The 18,026-nt window shown below is 48.0% G+C and overlaps 1 protein-coding gene across 2 annotated transcripts in view; it reads right to left on the bottom strand.

The window, feature by feature from the left end:
* Positions 1-1,268: 1,268 nt before the first annotated feature.
* USP25 (ubiquitin specific peptidase 25) overlaps positions 1,269-18,026 on the bottom strand; it is a 1,331,637-nt gene continuing 1,314,879 nt past the window's right edge. Inside the window, exon 24 of one of the 2 annotated variants that reach the window (XM_069636412.1) lies at positions 1,269-1,860. In XM_069636412.1, coding sequence (XP_069492513.1) covers positions 1,688-1,860 — 173 coding nt within the window. In that variant the 3' untranslated portion in view covers positions 1,269-1,687. The remainder of the gene's footprint in view (positions 1,861-18,026) is intronic. The other variant, XM_069636413.1, reaches the window with a different exon arrangement.

Below are 18,026 nucleotides of genomic sequence, written 5' to 3' on the forward strand. Positions count from 1 at the left end.
ACCATCCTTGTCTGACCGGGACCTCGAAGGCGCCCGGTGTTCGCGATGACTGCTCGAGCCCAAAGGCGGAGGAGCGGCGTCTCTAGCACGGCCACGACCAGCATCCTCAGACGGCGCGGACGGACCAGAGCCCTGCGATTGAAAAATCGCCAACATCTCCTTTCGGAAGGAATCACATTCCTCAGGAGTGGAATGCTTGTTGGGACATGCAACCCGCCGACGGGCGGAGTCCTCGGACGAGGAAGGCGACCTGTGATGGCGCTTCCTGGAATGGCGATACCGACTCCCAGACTGAGAATCCCCTGACTCACGACAACAATGCGGAGAGTCACCCCTCGAATCATCCGTCAAAAGACCAGTGGAACGCGACTTCCGGGGCTTGGCCACCTTACCGACCGACAGCTTCTTCTTACGCTCCCGCAAGGCCTTCGATGTGAGAGATTGGCAGTCGACACAGTCGTCCGTACCATGGTCCTCCCCGAGGCACCAGAGGCAAGCTTCATGCGTATCCGTCAGCGACATCTTGGACCCGCACACCCGACACTTCTTAAACCCGGACCTCGGGGTGGAAGAAGCCGAAGACATCATTACAATCTCAATGAAGAAACAGGTGCGAAGAACCGAAAGAACAGGATTCAATAGAATCGAGGTGCGCCGAGATCTCCGAAGCAAACACGTTCGCGGAAAAAACGTAACTGAGGCTATGGGTGTTGTACGTCCTACTTATAACATCCGGTGACGTTGGCTCGACGAAGGCCCTCGAGGACAGCGTATCGACGTCATCGACGCAGAAAGATTTTCCGAAGCAGCACAGCTGTGGTGATTACTGTCATAGATATGGAATACGTCGGAGGACCCAATCCCCTCGAAATTAGCATTCTCAAGCAGCATCTGCGGATGCATAAAAAAGGAAATGAGGTAATGGGGCCCAACCAAGTTCATACATCCATGTCATGACATCCTATTAGGAATCACAGGGACCAACAACACTGAGCAGATCTGAAGGGGCAGTGTGCCCACCTGGAGGCTGCAAAAAATGGCCAAAGCTAGACTGTGGGAGGAAGGAATCTATTGGAAATAGTATTACATTACTGCTTTGATTACGTTCCATTAAGATGCCAACCTTTTGAAGTACCATTGCAATACAGTGAATCCTTAGTAGAAATGGAGGGGACTAAAGCAGAGCAATTTGGGTACTTCAAAATTAATCTGGGCAATCCCTCAAACATCTTCTAAGAAGCGAATACAGAAAGTAATGGGCAAGCAGATGTAGCCATAAATAAAACTTTATTCTTTTCGTTTCATTTACAAGCAACCACTCACCATGTACGTACATGGCAATGGACACCTAAAATGGTTGCAGTCACACAGACTGAATAAAAAGCTGGTGATAAAAATGTTTTTAAGGTAAAAGCAAGATAACACTGTAAAAGAAAAGCGGCAAAAGGATATTTTGCCAGAATCACTTGCATTGTTTTATCAGTCCTGGGTAAAATAAAATCTGATTGCCATGCGATTCTCAGTTCTATTGTTGTAGTCTGGCTAATAATCTGTACAGTCATTTGTCTTTTGCATTTAATCAAATAAAAAAGTTAAAAACTATAGCAGCAACAAGCAAACCCATTGACAAGAAGGCAAGGGTTAAGATCTAAAAAAAGTTTATACAATGTGGTTAGGCTTGGTTAGTTCATCTTCCATCCGCTGGGGTCCGGATGAGTGCAAGCATGATTCGGGAAAAACGCTCGCACAGGTCATGGGTCGAACAGGAAGGTAGCTTTGGCGGGTCATTGAAGCCTTTAATCTCTGTAGAGCAATCCAACAGTTTTGGCAGGAAGTCCGTCAGCTTTTCTTGCAAGTCGGCTGTAAACAATGAAATAAGTATTAGACACATGTTTATAGCAAATCTCTTTCTGATGGGTTATGGTTCCATTTCGCCATGACTCAGAAATAGATATACTGCAACAAATGAAAAAGCAATAAGTCCAAGGTCTTTGTTTCAGTAAATTGGTTGCGGTAAGTAGAAGGCAGATTAGTTTAGAGAAGTGACACACATGCGTATTTTACAATGAAAAGAAAGCACTGTTGCAAACTAATAACATGTGACAACCTATACAGTCTTTGCATTGTTGTTACTGTTATTGTGCATTTGTATATCGCCTTATATACCATTGGTATGATCGCAAAGCATCTTTACTCAAACACATTTCACCTGCTTAGTTGACCTAGTCCTAGACAAGGATATGACGCCCTGTCTATTAGCGGCAGAGCAATCATCTGACCAACTATCCTGCTAAATCCAGCCTCAACTACGGCATTTGTGTCTCAAAAACATGATGTACTACCCAGAGGGGTCCTAATGAACTTTTTTAGCTGTTTCAGTGGAGTAACTTTTCTGAAAACGTGTGTGTGTGGGGGGGGGGAGGGGGGGGTTTGGGGGCTTGACATCTTAAGGAAATGGGCCACTGCCAAAGGAGGGGGACAAAATGGTGTGCCACGAAAGTTGGGGGTACAAACACCCTTGTTCACCCTAAAATTACACCCATTGGCTGTTTCACTATAAAGTCTGTTTTTTTGGCAAACACCTTCGCACCAGGGTTGCTACCACTACAACTGGGCGAGGGTACAGTCACGATTTTAAATATAGCTACTGGGAAAGCAAAGCACCAGCAATGTGCTAAAGAACAATAACACTTGGTACATAAGGTACGAAGAGTTATTAATGTCTTCACAGACAAGTGATCCGCTAATCACCAGTGTTAATATTTGAGGACAACACAAACACATGGTATTAAGGATATACACAATCTGAACTTACAAATAAACTCACATTTTTTGACTGCTTGAAAAAGTAGTTGGTGTGAAAATATGTACTTCCACGTAGCAGGATTTTAAAATATTTTTTATCAATAGCATAACGTTTAGTTTCAAGGTAAAGCTTAGAGTTCGATTTAGACTATAGCGTTTGCCTTGTTTTGATATTGAGACACATCATTTGGCTTCTACTCAATTGCTGCACAAACTCATTGATACCAATGGCTAATATTTTGGATTTAAATTGTGATTTAAAAATAAAAATGTAATGCCCTGAGGTTCCAAGATGGCTGCCACTAGTAAACATCGTGTCGCCCGAGCTCCCCGAACAGCATCGCCCCTGACGGGCTCAACAAATCCTTAGCAGTGATCACCAGCCCTCCCCGGCTGTTTTTTCTCTGCTCCGTCGAAGCCCCAGGAGTCGGGCTGCAGCTGACGCAGCGCCGTGGCTGAGCTCCGCGGCAGGACTTGTGGCGGGCTTGTGAAGCGTGGCGTTTTTTTTTCGGGGAGCCCTGTCACGCCGTTGGGCTTGTCGCTGCACGCAGCGCTGGAGACGCTGCTCCTCTGGTGGGTCTCGGTTCCCGGTGGTGGAGAGGGGCGGCGCCGGCATGCGGCTGAGGTGGAGCGCCGGGAGCCGCCGAGGAACTCTGCCCCATGTTGTGCAGCTGGAGAGGCGTGGAGCCCGGCTGCTTGCCCTGAGCGGAGGCCCGAGGCTTGTGATGAGCGGCCTCGGGACGGAGATCATCGGCCGCAAGCTGCGACCAGAAAGGGATCGGCCCCCGGATCAGGGCACAGCTGCAGGAGGGCTTTGCTGCCGTGTGAGCCCCCTTTCAAGTAAGGAGAGAGCGGGGGGACGCCGGAGGGTGGAAGACGGCCCCAGATTAAATCAGAGGGCGAGGGGGTCCCCGCCGTCTAGACTGGTGCCACATTGGGGTTCTTCAGGGGGACATCCTGCAGCTCATTAAGATTTGGACTGGAATAGGCCTCTGGAGGGGCTCGGGTCTTGTGGGGCCCTACCACAGTTGAACCAGGGGGGACCCCTCATTACACCAACGAGGTTTGGATCAGTGTGGGCCGTCCCCTACCCCGCCCACACGACCCTCTTATCCACAATTCTTCATAATGTCCAGGAACAGGGTCAAGGACCCCCCAATAGCACCAAAGAACTCAAAGAAAGTTCAAGAAGTGACTCTTACCAGAATCTGGTCGCAGGAGATGGAGGAGGGGGGGTCCCCCAGGGGATGAAGGCCCATGAGATTCGACACAGAGCTCCACACAGGTCCCCCATGATGTATTAGTTACGCATGGAATGCTCAAACAATTCCTGGGGGAAATGGTTGATAAAATTATGGCAGCCGGTCAAAGACAGATGGACATCCTGAGGGAGGACCTAGAGGAGGATCTTGGGGAAATCAAGAGACATTAATAAAATCGAGGAGAGGGTGGACATTAACGAACGTGCAATACAAGAGCTAACAGAAGACGTGCGGAAGACCGAGAATCTCTTGGAAACCCTAGCGGTGGCAACCCAAAACCTGGAGCTACAGACAGAGGAGTTGGAGAATCGCTCTAGGCGCATCAACATCCGGGTTAGGGCTCTCCCAGAGACCGTCCTGGCCCAGGACCTCAAGCAGGCGCAAGCAACCATATTCACTGACCTCATCGAGGAGGACTCGGGCTTGGATCTCCAATTTGACAGAGTCCACAGGGTGGGGCCTTCTCGGGCTGAACCCTGAGATGAATTAGTAGCTTTCCACAGTTTTACGGCGAAGGAGAAGATTATGCAAAAGGCCAGGAAAGCTGGTAAAATCACCTATAACGGCTCTGAGATTTCCCTATATCAGGACCTAGCCCAGGTGATGCTGGCTAAAAGGCGGTGAATGTTCCCGGTCCTGAAACACTTGAGGGCGCAACAAATAAAATATAGTTGGTCCCACCCATTCGGTCTGTCCTTTACCTGGCAAGGCAGGCAACAAAAGATAACGACATGCGAGCAGGGTTTAGAACTGCTGGGCATAGAGGAGCAGCAACTGCCAGACACAGCTGGGGCAACACCCCGTCGTAAAACACCCAAATCGTGGGAATGGTCCACAGTGAGCTCTAAGCGTCCAGTGAAACTCGATCGCCCATCGGCTAGTCACACCGGGCAGAGGAAAACCGCTCAGGTGGCTCAAATTGGCCAGCTTGGCCCCCCCCCCGCTGGACCCGACTTTTCGCAGGAGGAAAGAGACTAAAGAAGCTACTCAGCAAGTCCGGGGAGGGCACTTGCGAAGTGAAAAGGAGCACCATCACGGACCAGCACTAGATTCACAACGATGCAGGGGCAAGCTGGGGCAGGGTGAAACGCTTGGAATGGGGTGGGCAAATCCTGAGTTGTTCAAAACTGGGGATATGTTAAGGCGTAGCTCTTGTAGGTATGATACGAGGGGGGCAGACAGCCAGCTGAGTTCCCCCAGGGGGGAATTGGAGGGGGCTACTGGGGGAGTGTTTATCTCACTGATCCAGGAGAATGGAAATTTCAACAGTCCTAGCAACCCTTATAATGAGTTCCCATCGACAACAGTCAACTGAGACCCAATCCGGAGGCCCTGGGGGTCACATCCCAATCCCAACTCCATCTGCTAAAATGGGGCAATTGTTCTTACTGTCATTAAATGTGAATGGGTTAAACTCTCTGCTCACACGGAAAAAGATTGAGCGCTATGTACGTAAGGAAAAGCCTCACGTGGTTACTCTGCAGGAGACCCATATTAGAACCCAAGACTCGCATAGAATTAGATACTGGGGATACTCTATGCTGCTTCAGGCCACTCAATCCGTTAAAAGAGGGGGGGTTCTCATTGCTGTGCGAGATGGAGAGGATCTGATGGTTAAAGACTCACAGCGAGACTCTCAAGGGAGGTACCTGGCAGTGATTTTGGAGGGCAGAGGGGAGGTCTACACGGTTGCTACAAGCTATGCGCCCAACACTGGTCAAGACCCATTTATGATAAAAGTCCTCACCAAACTGAGCAGTTTCGCTGCTGCGCATATCATATTAACAGGGGATTTTAACATGGCATGGGAGCCCCATAGAAATAGGAGTAGGGTGCTCTGGGGATCGCAGGGTGGCCCCGCAGAGGTTTTAAAAGCGAAAATGAGGGATTTTGCGCTGGTGGATGCTTGGAGAGAAACTCAGGAAGATACGCCCAGATTCACGTTCTACTCCCACGCACATAAAACACACTCACTTATCAATTATGCCTGGGTATCTAGCTCTCGCTTAGGGAAGGTGTCAGATATCTCATTGGGTCCCATCTCACTCTCAGACCATGCCCCAGTCTTATTGGTGATCACTAGACCGAAGGGGTCCCCAGGCTTGTGGAAATGGAGGTATCCTTACACTTTCTTTAAAGACCCTATTCTGGCGAAGGAGGTCGAACAAGAACTTGAAGACTTCATCACCCACAATAGATGGGGGTACACTTCGCCTCAGATATGGTGGGATGCCCTTAAAGTTACAATTAGGGGGAAAATCATAGCGATCAAAGCAAGAAGGGAAAGGGAGATGCGACTAGAGGAGGATCGGTTGGGCAATAGGCTTAAGGAAGCAATGGTACAGATGGCAGGGAAGAAAACGAGGGCTCTTGAAAGAGGTTCACGCTCTTAGGGCCCAGCTGAACCTTACCCAATCCAGACAAGCAGAAAGGACCCTGCTTCACCAGCGGCAAAAATATTATGTTAAAGCAAACAGAACAGATCACCTCCTAGCCAGGATGCTCCGCAGAGAAGAAAGGGATCGAACGATCTTGAAAATCAGGGGAGAAGGGGCCCAGACGCTCACCTCTAATATTGAAATAGAGAGGGAGTTCCGCAAATTCTATACAAACCTTTATACCTCATGCAATCCGGATCCTAGCGCACATGAGAGCTATTTAAAAAGGGTCAATCTCGTAGCTATACCGGAAGAAGACAGGGAAAGGTTGGAAAAGGAGATAACAGCCGACAAGGTTAGAAAGGTGGTGTCTACCCTAGCAACCAATAAAGCTCCAGGGCCGGATGGGTTTTTAGCTAAATTTTATAAGCTGCATAAGGAATTCTTGGTCCCCCATCTCACTAGATTGTTTAATCATATAGGAGGGACTGGGGTTCTCCCAAAAAAAAAACATAAAAAAACAATCGATGGAGGAGGCAAAGGTAGTTCTTATACATAAGGAGGGAAAGGATCAAGTGCGGGGCGTATCGCCCAATTGCTTTAATAAATGTTGACGCCAAGATATATACTAAGGTGCTGGCATCCAGATTGGACTCCATTTTGCCCACAATTGTCCAGAAGGATTAGGCAGGCTTTATAAGGGGCTGCCAGACGGCTGATAACGTGAGGAGGATAGTTCACCTGACGGAAAAAGTCCACAGGAAGGGGGTTCCGGCTTTCCTCCTGGCAATAGATGCCGAAAAGGCGTTTGATCGGGTGGAGTGGAGCTTCCTCTTCGCCATGATGCATAGGATGGCGTTTGGCCCTAAATTTATTGATCGGGTAATGGCCAATTATCAAAAGCCGACCCTTAGGCTAGCAATTAATGGGAGGATATCAGCTCCGGTGCTGGTAGAGGGAGGTACCAAACAAGGCTGCCCACTATCCCCACTGCTGTATGCACTCCACTTGGAGCCTTTTTTAACAGCAATCAGGGAGGCAGTAAATATAAAGCGTATACCATTTGGGGGGCAAGAGCATAAAGTAGCTGCATTTGCAGATTTACTCCTCACGTTGATAGATCCAAAAGTTGTCTCTCCCAGCGCAATGCGAAGAACTGGATCGGTTTGGACAGGTTGCAGGGCTGATTATGAATCCAAGCAAATCAGAAATTCTTTGTCTGGGGCCAATGCCATCCTCAGAGAGATATATCAGGAACACCTACGCCTTCAGATGGGATCCTAAGCACATTAAATACCTAGGAGTGCACCTTACCAGGACACTAGGAGAACTAATTAGGGCAAATTATGTTCCCCTGTTACAGAAAATTAAATCAAAACTGGTTGAATGGGGTCCCCTAAACATTTCCTGGCTTGGACGCATTAATGTACTAAAGATGGTGGTTCTTCCTCAGCTTTTATATCATTTTACGGCCCTTCCACATAGCTTCTTCAGGGTACTACACAAGATCACAAGCAGGTTTATATGGAACCGCAAGAAACCAAGGCTGTCAGCATCTCTTATGAGGACCCCTAGTCACCGGATTGGGTGTGCCGGAATTTAAGGGGTACTATCTAGTGGCCCAAATTAGAATAATTAGAGACTGGCAGAAGGATGATCGTAAGAAACCTTAGCGATCTATGGATAGGGTGGTGGTGGCAGGGCAGCTGGAGGAAATGTTCTGGAAGCCAAGGCCAGATAGAACCCCTCAAATGTATGCAAGCGATCTTACATCAACTGTGGGAGAGGCGTGGGACTCGGCAGTGAAGGGATCCCATATTACCACATTCCCCTCCCCATATACCCCTATATTCGAAAACCCACAATTTACCCCAGGATGTAATACCACTGGGTTTGATGCATGGTACCAGGGTGGTTGTCGGATGCTACGGGATGTGTATCAGGGGGGTACAGTTAAGGAATTTGAGAGGTGCAAGCTGGATTTCAATTTAGATGAGCGACAGATATGGCTATATACAATTGCGACATTGGCTGGCCCACTCTGAGATTAGTCAAGCTGGCTCAAGACCGCCAACGCCCTTCGAGAAATACTTGGATACACATTCGGGTGACAGGGGATTGACGGCGTCCATTTATAAGTATATAAAGGAGGGGGAAGATTTCCCCCCCCGCCCAGAAAATATATGCAGAAGTGGCAGTTGGATACAGGGGCAGTTATCGGGGATCCAGGATGGCAATATTTGTGGACTCAAATACCGAGATTAACAAGGTCCCTCCAGATTCGGGAGATCTGGCTAAAGTTGATGGTCCAATGACATCTAACCCCAGTCAGGTTAAATAAGATCTACCCGCTATCATCCCGGGGATGCTGGAGAGATTGTGGGGGTGTTGGCACATGGGCCCACATATGGTGGGAATGTCCAAAATTGGGTACATTTTGGGGTCAAATAAGGCAAGCTGTGGTCTACACTCTGGGAAATGTGGGTGGCAAGAATCGAGGTCTGGACATGATAGGCTTCGGCAGAGTTTTGGGAGACATTCCCATCAAGTCCCGGCGCAAAGGTTTATGTTATAATGGTGTTGTTGGTGGCCTTGGTGTTGGCGCGTTGATGGAAGTCCAAGGAGCCACCATATAAACATGAATGGGTGACCAAAATGTGGTCAGTGCTAGCTATGGAGTGGCTCACTTACTCAATACAAGGAGAGCATATGAAGTTTAGGTCGGATTGGGCTGAATTGATAAACTTTCTAAAAGAAGGGGCACGCAGAGCATGGTGCCCGAAGTCGATGACACTGCTGGGTATTGCAGAACCTCAGGACGAGGCAGAACTGTAAGCGAAGCGTTTTTTTTGCGAGCAAGTTGGAGCTGAATACAAGTTGAACAGTTTCCCCTGGATCAGGGAGTTGAGGGCGATGGGGGTGGGTGAATTCTTTACTGGTTGAAAGTGTTTTTCTTTCTTTCTTTCTTATGGGTTGTTTGTTGTGAGAATAAGAAATGCAAATAAAAATCAAGTTGAAAACAAAAAAAATGTAATGCCCTACAACTTCCTTTATGCCACGGGTGCCACTCGTGTGCCAGTATTATTTATAAGCAATGCAAACTGGTGAGGCACAATGCTGCTGCACAAACTTTTTCTTCTGAGCAGCCAAACTACAGTATGCTGTTGGATTTCATCCATGGAGGATTTTAAACAAATTCTTCTATGAAATCACAGGGGAATATTATGCAACTTCGTTCCAGATGAAGATTTTAGTTTCAATCTCAATTGGTAATACGTTAGTACTACTTGCTTGTGCCATTTGCTTTAACATATGGATTGTTTATCTGCAGGGTTCGCAATTGCTGGGAGTTAGCTACTGCTTCTACCCTTGGAGAGCCTGGTTAGCTTAAAACCAACAGCTAACAGAAGCTACTTTTGGCTCCCCAGGTTCCCCGATGCCTTCCATACATGCATATGTGACAATAACTTTGAAAGTTTGAGAATGTAAATAAATATGAATTATGACAGGTTTAAACACAATGGAACATACATAACTGGCAAAAAGTTAAAAGTGTTCATCTGATGTGGAAGTTAGATTCGCAGTGGGCCTGGTTCACCAGCAGTAGCTCCTGCCTACTGGGTGATGCCCGATATCTAGTATCTGCTTTTAGCTCCTGCTCATTGAATCTTAATTTCAAACCCTGTTATGTATAGCACATATTGAACACACTCGGTTCCTGCTGCAGCAGACAAGCCACATGCACGCATTGACGAGTGACATCACTGCTCGTACAGTAAGATATTCCACCCAAGATACTCCTCTGGTGGTCAAGCACCAAACGCTGTTCTCTGTGTGCTGCATTGAAAAGGCCCTGTGGGCGTCCCAATGAGAAAAGACAATATAAAAACTGGCAATGGATGGAGATGCAGGAAGCGACCCCTGCTACGCTGTGGTATGGCTTGATGCTCTTGTTCCGGTGGTGGCTCTGCAATTGCAGTCCGCAGTCTCCGGAGCTGTGGCTGGACCGTGGAGTCTGGAAAAGCCTGTAGAGCTCTAAGCAGGCTGAACATTCTGCCTCTCCAGATCGCGAGGAGCGAGTGCTACTTAAGCACTATACTGTTGCTGCCCGGCTGTTAGCTGTATGTTGAGACGAGAGCACTCTGGAGCTGTCCGAGGCTTTTGATAGATGGCCCATGGGAGCATAGGCCCTATAGGGTCTTTTTGTAGACTTACAGCAAGGTGCTTTAGATCTGTTTCTATAAGTAGAAAAGGTGGTGCTATAGTAATCTGTGAAGACCAAAACATCATGTATATGCACCTGCCCCTCATCCATCCTTGATCAACTGATGACCAGCTGTTGGTCTTCCTCTATGAAGTAGTCGGAAGCAGCCGGCCCGTGCACTGGTGAGGCTTCACAGCTTGTTTTCCTTCACTAACCTAATACTATGTCCGTGTGGCATGTGGAAAAATGTATTGCTCATTTTTACCTGCTTTTCATGGCTTTTTTTTTTAACCTGCGAGGAGTGTTCTCTCCTTTAATATCTAAACAAGAGAGCACAGGGAAGTGCAGTGCACAAGGGCGACTGGTGTCTAATACTTTCTGACAGTTAAATTCAGGTAATTGGCTGGTTGTGAAGTCTTTGAAGCCTAGTGCCACTAAGTGCCAGGTTATTATGCAAGTCTATGCAAAAAGGACAAGCATATTCGCCCTTGGCACTTAAGGGGTTAACAGAAGCAGGCTGAAGCCCTAACAAATGGCATGGCAAGGTGAACCCTTACATTATTAATGACTGGCGTGAAGGAGCAAAGTCACAGATACTCTGGTTATGGCATATCTGGAGGAACCTAGCTCCACTGAAATTCCCTCAACACATTTCTCACCCTCAAACACTCCTGCCATCTTCAAAGATAATCTGGGAGATTCACACACTAGAAGACACTCTCGTACAAACAGCTTATCGCCTTGACACACTTGGGGTAGCCGGGCCAGACATCAAAGATGAACTCCATCCGAGTTTAAGGCATGTATAAAAGCACCACTTTGCTGGACATCTGCCGCAGGAACGACTCTCCATTCAAGCACTTTAGAACGCAGCTATGGCTATGACAAATTCGGTCTAGCTGGTCACATTCATTTGGCACTGAAACCCTGGACCTGCCTCAATTCCTCTGCCATTAGTATATAGCGACAACATAAGACAAATTCGGTCTAGCTGGGTACACATCGAGTCTCCTGCACTAGAACTCTGTCATGGCCACCCTCAGCACTCGCCCACGTACCTGACTTCTTGGGTTGCTTACTGAAGCCTAGCCAGCCCTGCTAAGTCCTAATCACGGCCAAATGCACACAGGCATCTTAAATTCTACTCTTGGAATGCGTTTCTCACACCTGGGCTTTGGTCCCCCAAGGGCGTTTCAAACACAAAGCACATTGAGGCCATACAAATGGGAAAATGGCGCTATATAAATGCAGACTACAATATAATACCCACATTACCTCACCAACACCTGGATTCAGGTCGGGCTCCCCTGAAAGAGACTTTCCTAGAGACCTACCTTCTATCTGATTTGAACTTGGTATTATCCTCATTGGTGAAGCTTTAGGACAATATCTGGGTGGAAGTTAAGCCTTCCACTAATATCTTAAATGCTATGCAAATGACTTTGAGAAAGGTCCTTGTGGGAAATGCCTCTCATTCACATTTGAAGATTACTTGGCAGGAGGACAATATGGGGGGTCACTACTGCCTCTCTCATTGTGGATGCGGTAGCAGACGACTGGGGTGTCACAGTAGGGCCCAATGATAGAGAGAATGATACACCTAGAGAAGAAACTATTAATGATTTATCTGACTTGCTCCCACCATCTGTCGAACTTGTTTCTTCAGGGGCAAGCTTGTATACCCTTCAAGGAATACGTTACTTACCTGTAACTCCTGTTCTCCAGCATTGGTATCTTTCATATATTCATATGCTGTGAATACTACCAGTCAGGCTGGGAATCCTCAGCAACTGAGTAGTTTAAACTTAAACTGAACACTTCAGTCACTTTTGTGCTCTAGCATAATCAATTGGAACAGCTCCCTTAGCTCCACCCCCGTCGGCCTTCTTCAGACTTTGGCAAGCGCACGCGAGTAGCAGTATGAGCCAAGAAGAGCAAGTGGGGTAGGTGGGAGGGTCGCATGTGAATCTCAGAAAGATACCAATGCTGGAAAAAAGGAGTTACAGATAAGTAACATTTTCCTTCTCCAGCATTGTATCTTTCACAGATTCACATGTTGTGAATAGATTACAAAGCAGTAGTATAACCTTAAAAAAGAGCATAGGTAAGCTCCTAGCAGTAACTAACCAGTGGTGACCTACTAACCTCACGCAAACAGTTTATGAAGAACAGACTGGCCAACACTGGACTCTGCCGCAAAGTTCCTGTAGACACAGTAGAACCTGGTAAACGTATGAATCGAACTCCAATTAGCTGTCCTGCAAATGTCCACTAGTGGGATCCCAGAGAGGAAAGCATTAGTGGTTGCCACCGCCCTGGTGGAGTGCGCTTTGGGTCTGCCCAGGAGAGGCCTGCCAACTTGTTGGTGTCAAAAAGTGATGCACGCCTTGATCCATCTGGAAATTGAAGGCTTTGAACAAGCCTTCCCAGGACCAGAAGGCCCAAATGTAATTAACAATTGCCAGGTTTGCCGGAAGAACTACGTACAGGTGACCTAATACTTTAGGGCCCGAACCATGTCAAAGGACTGTATAGAACGTTCAGTCAGCGAGATAGAAGAGCCGAATGAATACTGGAAGTATTGCTGGCTCACTGAGGTGAAATGCAGATGGCACATGTTGTGATAGAGATTAGCCTATCCCACCCCCCTAAGCGCTTCCAAGTTAGGCAAACTCCATACAAAGCAATATAACCCACAAGGGGGGAGCAGCCCCCACCCCCAGAGCACATATAAAGGCCCTATAGCACATAGAAGTAGGTGAATAGTGCTACCCTGTCCTGTGACTCCATTTTATATAATTTATATAAGGCCAAGAAAAGACACGCTGATGGCCTGCGATGCGCCCGTTCAGAGTTCACACAGAGGTGCCAAGCTATTGGCACACAAGGCCTGCTCCGCGCAAACCCTGTTCCCATGGAAGTCCATTTTCCTCTTGTCCCTCCAGTGTTGCGAATATCTAGTATTGCTTCCAGGAATGCACCCTGCGATGAGTATGAGACAGTACCAGGCTCTGCGCTGCGACCATCCATCTCAACTAAACTGACATGGGGCCTCTGAGCCCCACCAAGCCAGGCGAGAGCCGGCCACACTTCACCAACCCTTCCCCCAGATTGGGTGTGGGAACTGCAGTATTAATAAAGGGTCAGTATGATTGTATTTTATCCTCCCCTCTCCCTGGCACCCCTTTCCTGTGATGCCCAGGTGCCTGCCATAATGGATGAATAGCCAGGTTCAGCTTAGATTAGATAATTTGTATTAAAAGTGTGCCATGACCTTCACTGCGAGTATGAGCCCAGCTGACCCACGTGCGCCAAGATCGACGGAGAAGAACCACCCAATTAGCGAATAGCATCCCCCATGGAGCAGGCCCTTGTATAGGGTGCCTCCAATCGGGAGCACCAAAATGTCCCATATAGAGATGACGTGTTTTGTACTTCTAAAATCATGTTTGATGATGAAACATCAGAGCGCTCGCGAGCAGCAGACTTCTTTGCTGGAATTGTATTTTGTACAAGTAAAACCTTGCTATCCTTGCAAAACTATCTCTTGGTGTTATTCCCTAGTGGGTTGTATTTAATCTGGGGTGTGCTTACAGAGGTATATGCCTTCACACCTCAGGCATACACGTAGGGTTTGTGTGCAGGATGACTTTAGATCTGTGAAACGACAGGTAAGGTGCCTTCATGAAGAAAACGTGGATTTCACCCACTCTAGGCTGAAAAAAAAAGTCTTCCTGGAAAGATGTTCGAGAGATGTGCTGTGCAAAGGCTTGAAATGTGGCCTCATTAGCCTTGACAGGACAATGTTGCGTTATGTAGGGGTTACAGACTCCATTTCTAATAAGGTAGAATGTTATCAAAAACACTGAAGAGGTATGATAGTGTGCGAGACTCGGTGTGAGTCAGTACTGTGAATTCATACAAAACAAAACAGAAAGGGGTTTGGATTCAGCATTGCATAGTAGCAGATACCATAGCACAATGCACCATACTATGGCATGTCATGGCATGGACTGAGTTGCAATGAAATGTAGGAATAACCATTACTAACCGGTAACACCCTAATCTACTAATGTCTAAAACATTACTAATATTGAAGGCAGCTCAGTCCATTGTGCATTGATGAAAATCGTTGGGGCAAATCATTGGTACAAACGGGGCTTCTTCATAAAGTTAGAAGCACAGGCTTCACGATTTTGCTTGGAGAAGAAATTAATAAAAGTTGCTTTTGCGATGTAGACGTGACCATTAGAAGACATGGAATGCGCAGTAAACTGGGTCCATTGTGTAAAACCTCCAGCACAGGAAGCCGAAAGGAAAGTTGCTACAGCTAGGAAATCCACTTGCTGAGCTGAATTCTGTGTAAAAGGTGAAAGGAAAGAGACACGTGTTAACTCTGGAACCTTCCAGGAGGTTTGACTGTCCAGAGGGGGTGGCTGTTTGATGGGATGACATCACAGTCAGGAGCAGTGTAGGAGAATATATGTGAAGTGGGAGGTAGAAGAGAGGCTTTAAAAAGAAGAGACAGTGGAGGGAGAGGCTGGTTGGCTATTTGCTGGTTTTTCCTGCCAAAAGGGGGAGTAGTAAGATTGCAAAGGAGAAGGGGGCTTCCGTGTGCAAGTGTAGGTCAGAGCTGAAAAGAGGCCTTGCCACCAGAAATTGAGAAGGAGGGGAATCCGAGTCCAGCAGCCCAGGGCACAGAGCGCCTGTCCTTCAATGGTTTTGCAAACTATTCAGACATTTTCTTAGGTGAGCATCCAGTACTGATTGAGAGGCGTGTGCGTGCGACTGCCAAAAATTACACTGATCATTCCAAATGGGTAAAATAGGCAGCAGGGAAGCCATTTCATGTTCTGCATTTTCCTGTGCTACGTTAACGGCCTGCGAAAAGAAATACGCTGGCAAGATCAGTGGCTATCTCATGGTTGTGATATAACAATGTGTGTGTTTTGCCAAGTTTAGAACAGGGGGAGAGCAGCAGTACTGTCACTGGGCAGACAGAGGGAAACATTTGCCTGGTATGTTAGAAGCAGAAAGTGTTCTAAATTGTAAATTTTTTTTACAGTTTATGAAACTGGCATGTGTCAGTAAATGAGTGTATATTTCTTTGCTTTTAGCTCGCCTACAATGCTCAATGTACAATGATGGCATATTGTGTTTCCCTGTGTGTGTTTTGTTCTAGTAATGCAGAGAATCTAAAAAGCATCTCATGAATATGAAGGCTGTGCATTGCTATTCTCGGTGTGACTCATTATTACAGTGTAAAGAGCTGTGTTGGTAAAGCCATGTTACAATCATATAATTTTTCATTCTGTGTTATCTGTGTAATCATACTGAACCACCAGTGCAATACTGAATCCACCAGGGGGCGCGCAAGCATCGGATGCCTGATCCGACATCTCCCTTCCTTCAGGCTGAATCACCTCTGCTGAAGACCGTATAATCTTCAATTTCACTTTTGCAAACCGGTAGGTTTATTTTAATCCTCCAAATCCTGTGCCTCTATGGACACCCTCGTTTCTGCCGTGTTCGCACTCTGTTACCGACAGCTGCCGCAAACTACAAGGGGAAGGTGCTGCGACCAAACTGTCTACGCCATTGCTTCTGAACCTCCTCCGCACTGGCCCCTCTTCCTCGGGCGGTTCTGCTACGTGCGAGCTCTGTCACCGACCGCTACTACGACCTGCACGGGGGAGGCGCTGCGACCGAACTAACTGCGCCATTGCTTCTGAGCCTCCTTCGCGCTGGCCCCCCTTCCACTGCTGAACGGCCGTCCTGCTGTGGGCGGACTGAGTCATTGGCAGCCCTACGACCTTCTTCCCCTCCGCTTGGACAGGGCTACAATATTGGTATCCTCCGTGGTCTGCCGGTATCCGACCACCTCTACCGTTGGTGAGGGGCTCCAACAACCTGGCGAGGCGCTGTGCTGAAACAGCACAATGCGATTGAATCTTCCTGCCTTTGACTGATCTCTGAGAGTCCGGGAACGTTTGTCTTCCACCGAGCTTGGCTCGAGGGGGACACACTGATCGCACACACCTACGCTGATCTGTGACCCGGCCCTGTCAGCAAATCTTCATCAGCACACCTGAACGAAAGTCTTCAACCATATGTCCCCAGAGGACGGCCTGAAGGGATCACTGGGTCCGTTAAGCAGTCTGCGTCCAACACTACGTGCTGCTCAGTGTGCTGCCCTGCCTCCCCACGTACATCAACCTCCGCTAACTCACCTGCATCTATCTACATGACCACCCTCCACCTCGGCATGCTGCTCCAGCTGCCCTCTACCACCCGGTCTACTCCCTTCACGTCCGACGGCCTCTGCTCCCATCTATGTGCCTGCTCTCAGCTTCAGCTGCCCTCTAACGATTCTGCCCGAGTTCCGGTCTGCCTCTTCTACCTTGGCCTCCACCCACTAGTCTTCGGGACTACTTGCGCTGCCCAACTAGCGCTGCATCCTACGGAGCCTGGGTTCTCCCGCCATCGGCCCACTTCAACTTATTCCCTCCACCTCTGTCCTATCTCCCCTGAGTACTACTGCTTGCCGAGCCAGACCCCCATCTATCCCTCCTCCCTGCGCTCCATCTCCTTCCCCACCTACCACTCTCCTCCCTGCACCCCATTTCCTTCCCCACCTACCACTCTCGTTCTCAAGCATACTCCCATTAGCTGCTTCTCAACCCATTGACCAACTTATCATTCTCCCTGTTATGCTTGCTTCCCTCTCTCAGTACCGCCCCACTCCCATTCCCTCCCCCCTACCCTTTTCCCCCTCAAAATACTCTGCATTCTTCTAATGGCCATCTCCTCTCTCAATTTTCCCCCCTCTTCCCACATCTATTCAATCCTTCGCCCTAACGCCTCCCTCCAACGCCGCAACCTCATCTATCCTCATCTCACTAACACCTCCAATGCCTTCGACGTTGCCCTCTGGAACACCAGGTCGATCTGTAACAAAACCACAGCTGTCCTTGACCTTTTCCTATGCCTTAACCTCCAATTTCCCTATCACTGAAACCTGGATCCCTCCTCAACACCTCTGTACCTGCCTCCCTCACCTCCTCCTCTTCCTCTTTTGAAAATGTCTCCCGATCCTCTGGCCGCGGAGGTGGTCTAGGCCTTCTCTTTCGGCCACATTTCACCTCTTCTCCCTCTCCTACTTCAATCTCTACTTTCCCTTCCTTTGAATTCATGTTTAAAATCTTTAATTCTCCTCATGCTATCTCATTCCTAATCATCTACCGCCCCCCTGGCCCAGTCGGCTCCTTTTATGAGGATATTGACCATCTCCTCAGCCTCATCTCCCCCTCCCCCACTCCTCTACTTGTACTTGTACTTGGCGACTTTAACCGCCATCTCTCTTCTAACCCTCTCTCC

This window comes from Ambystoma mexicanum, chromosome 7p (genome assembly GCF_040938575.1).
Source record: "Ambystoma mexicanum isolate Mex_15411 chromosome 7p, UKY_AmexF1_1, whole genome shotgun sequence".
Classification (NCBI taxonomy): domain Eukaryota; kingdom Metazoa; phylum Chordata; class Amphibia; order Caudata; family Ambystomatidae; genus Ambystoma; species Ambystoma mexicanum.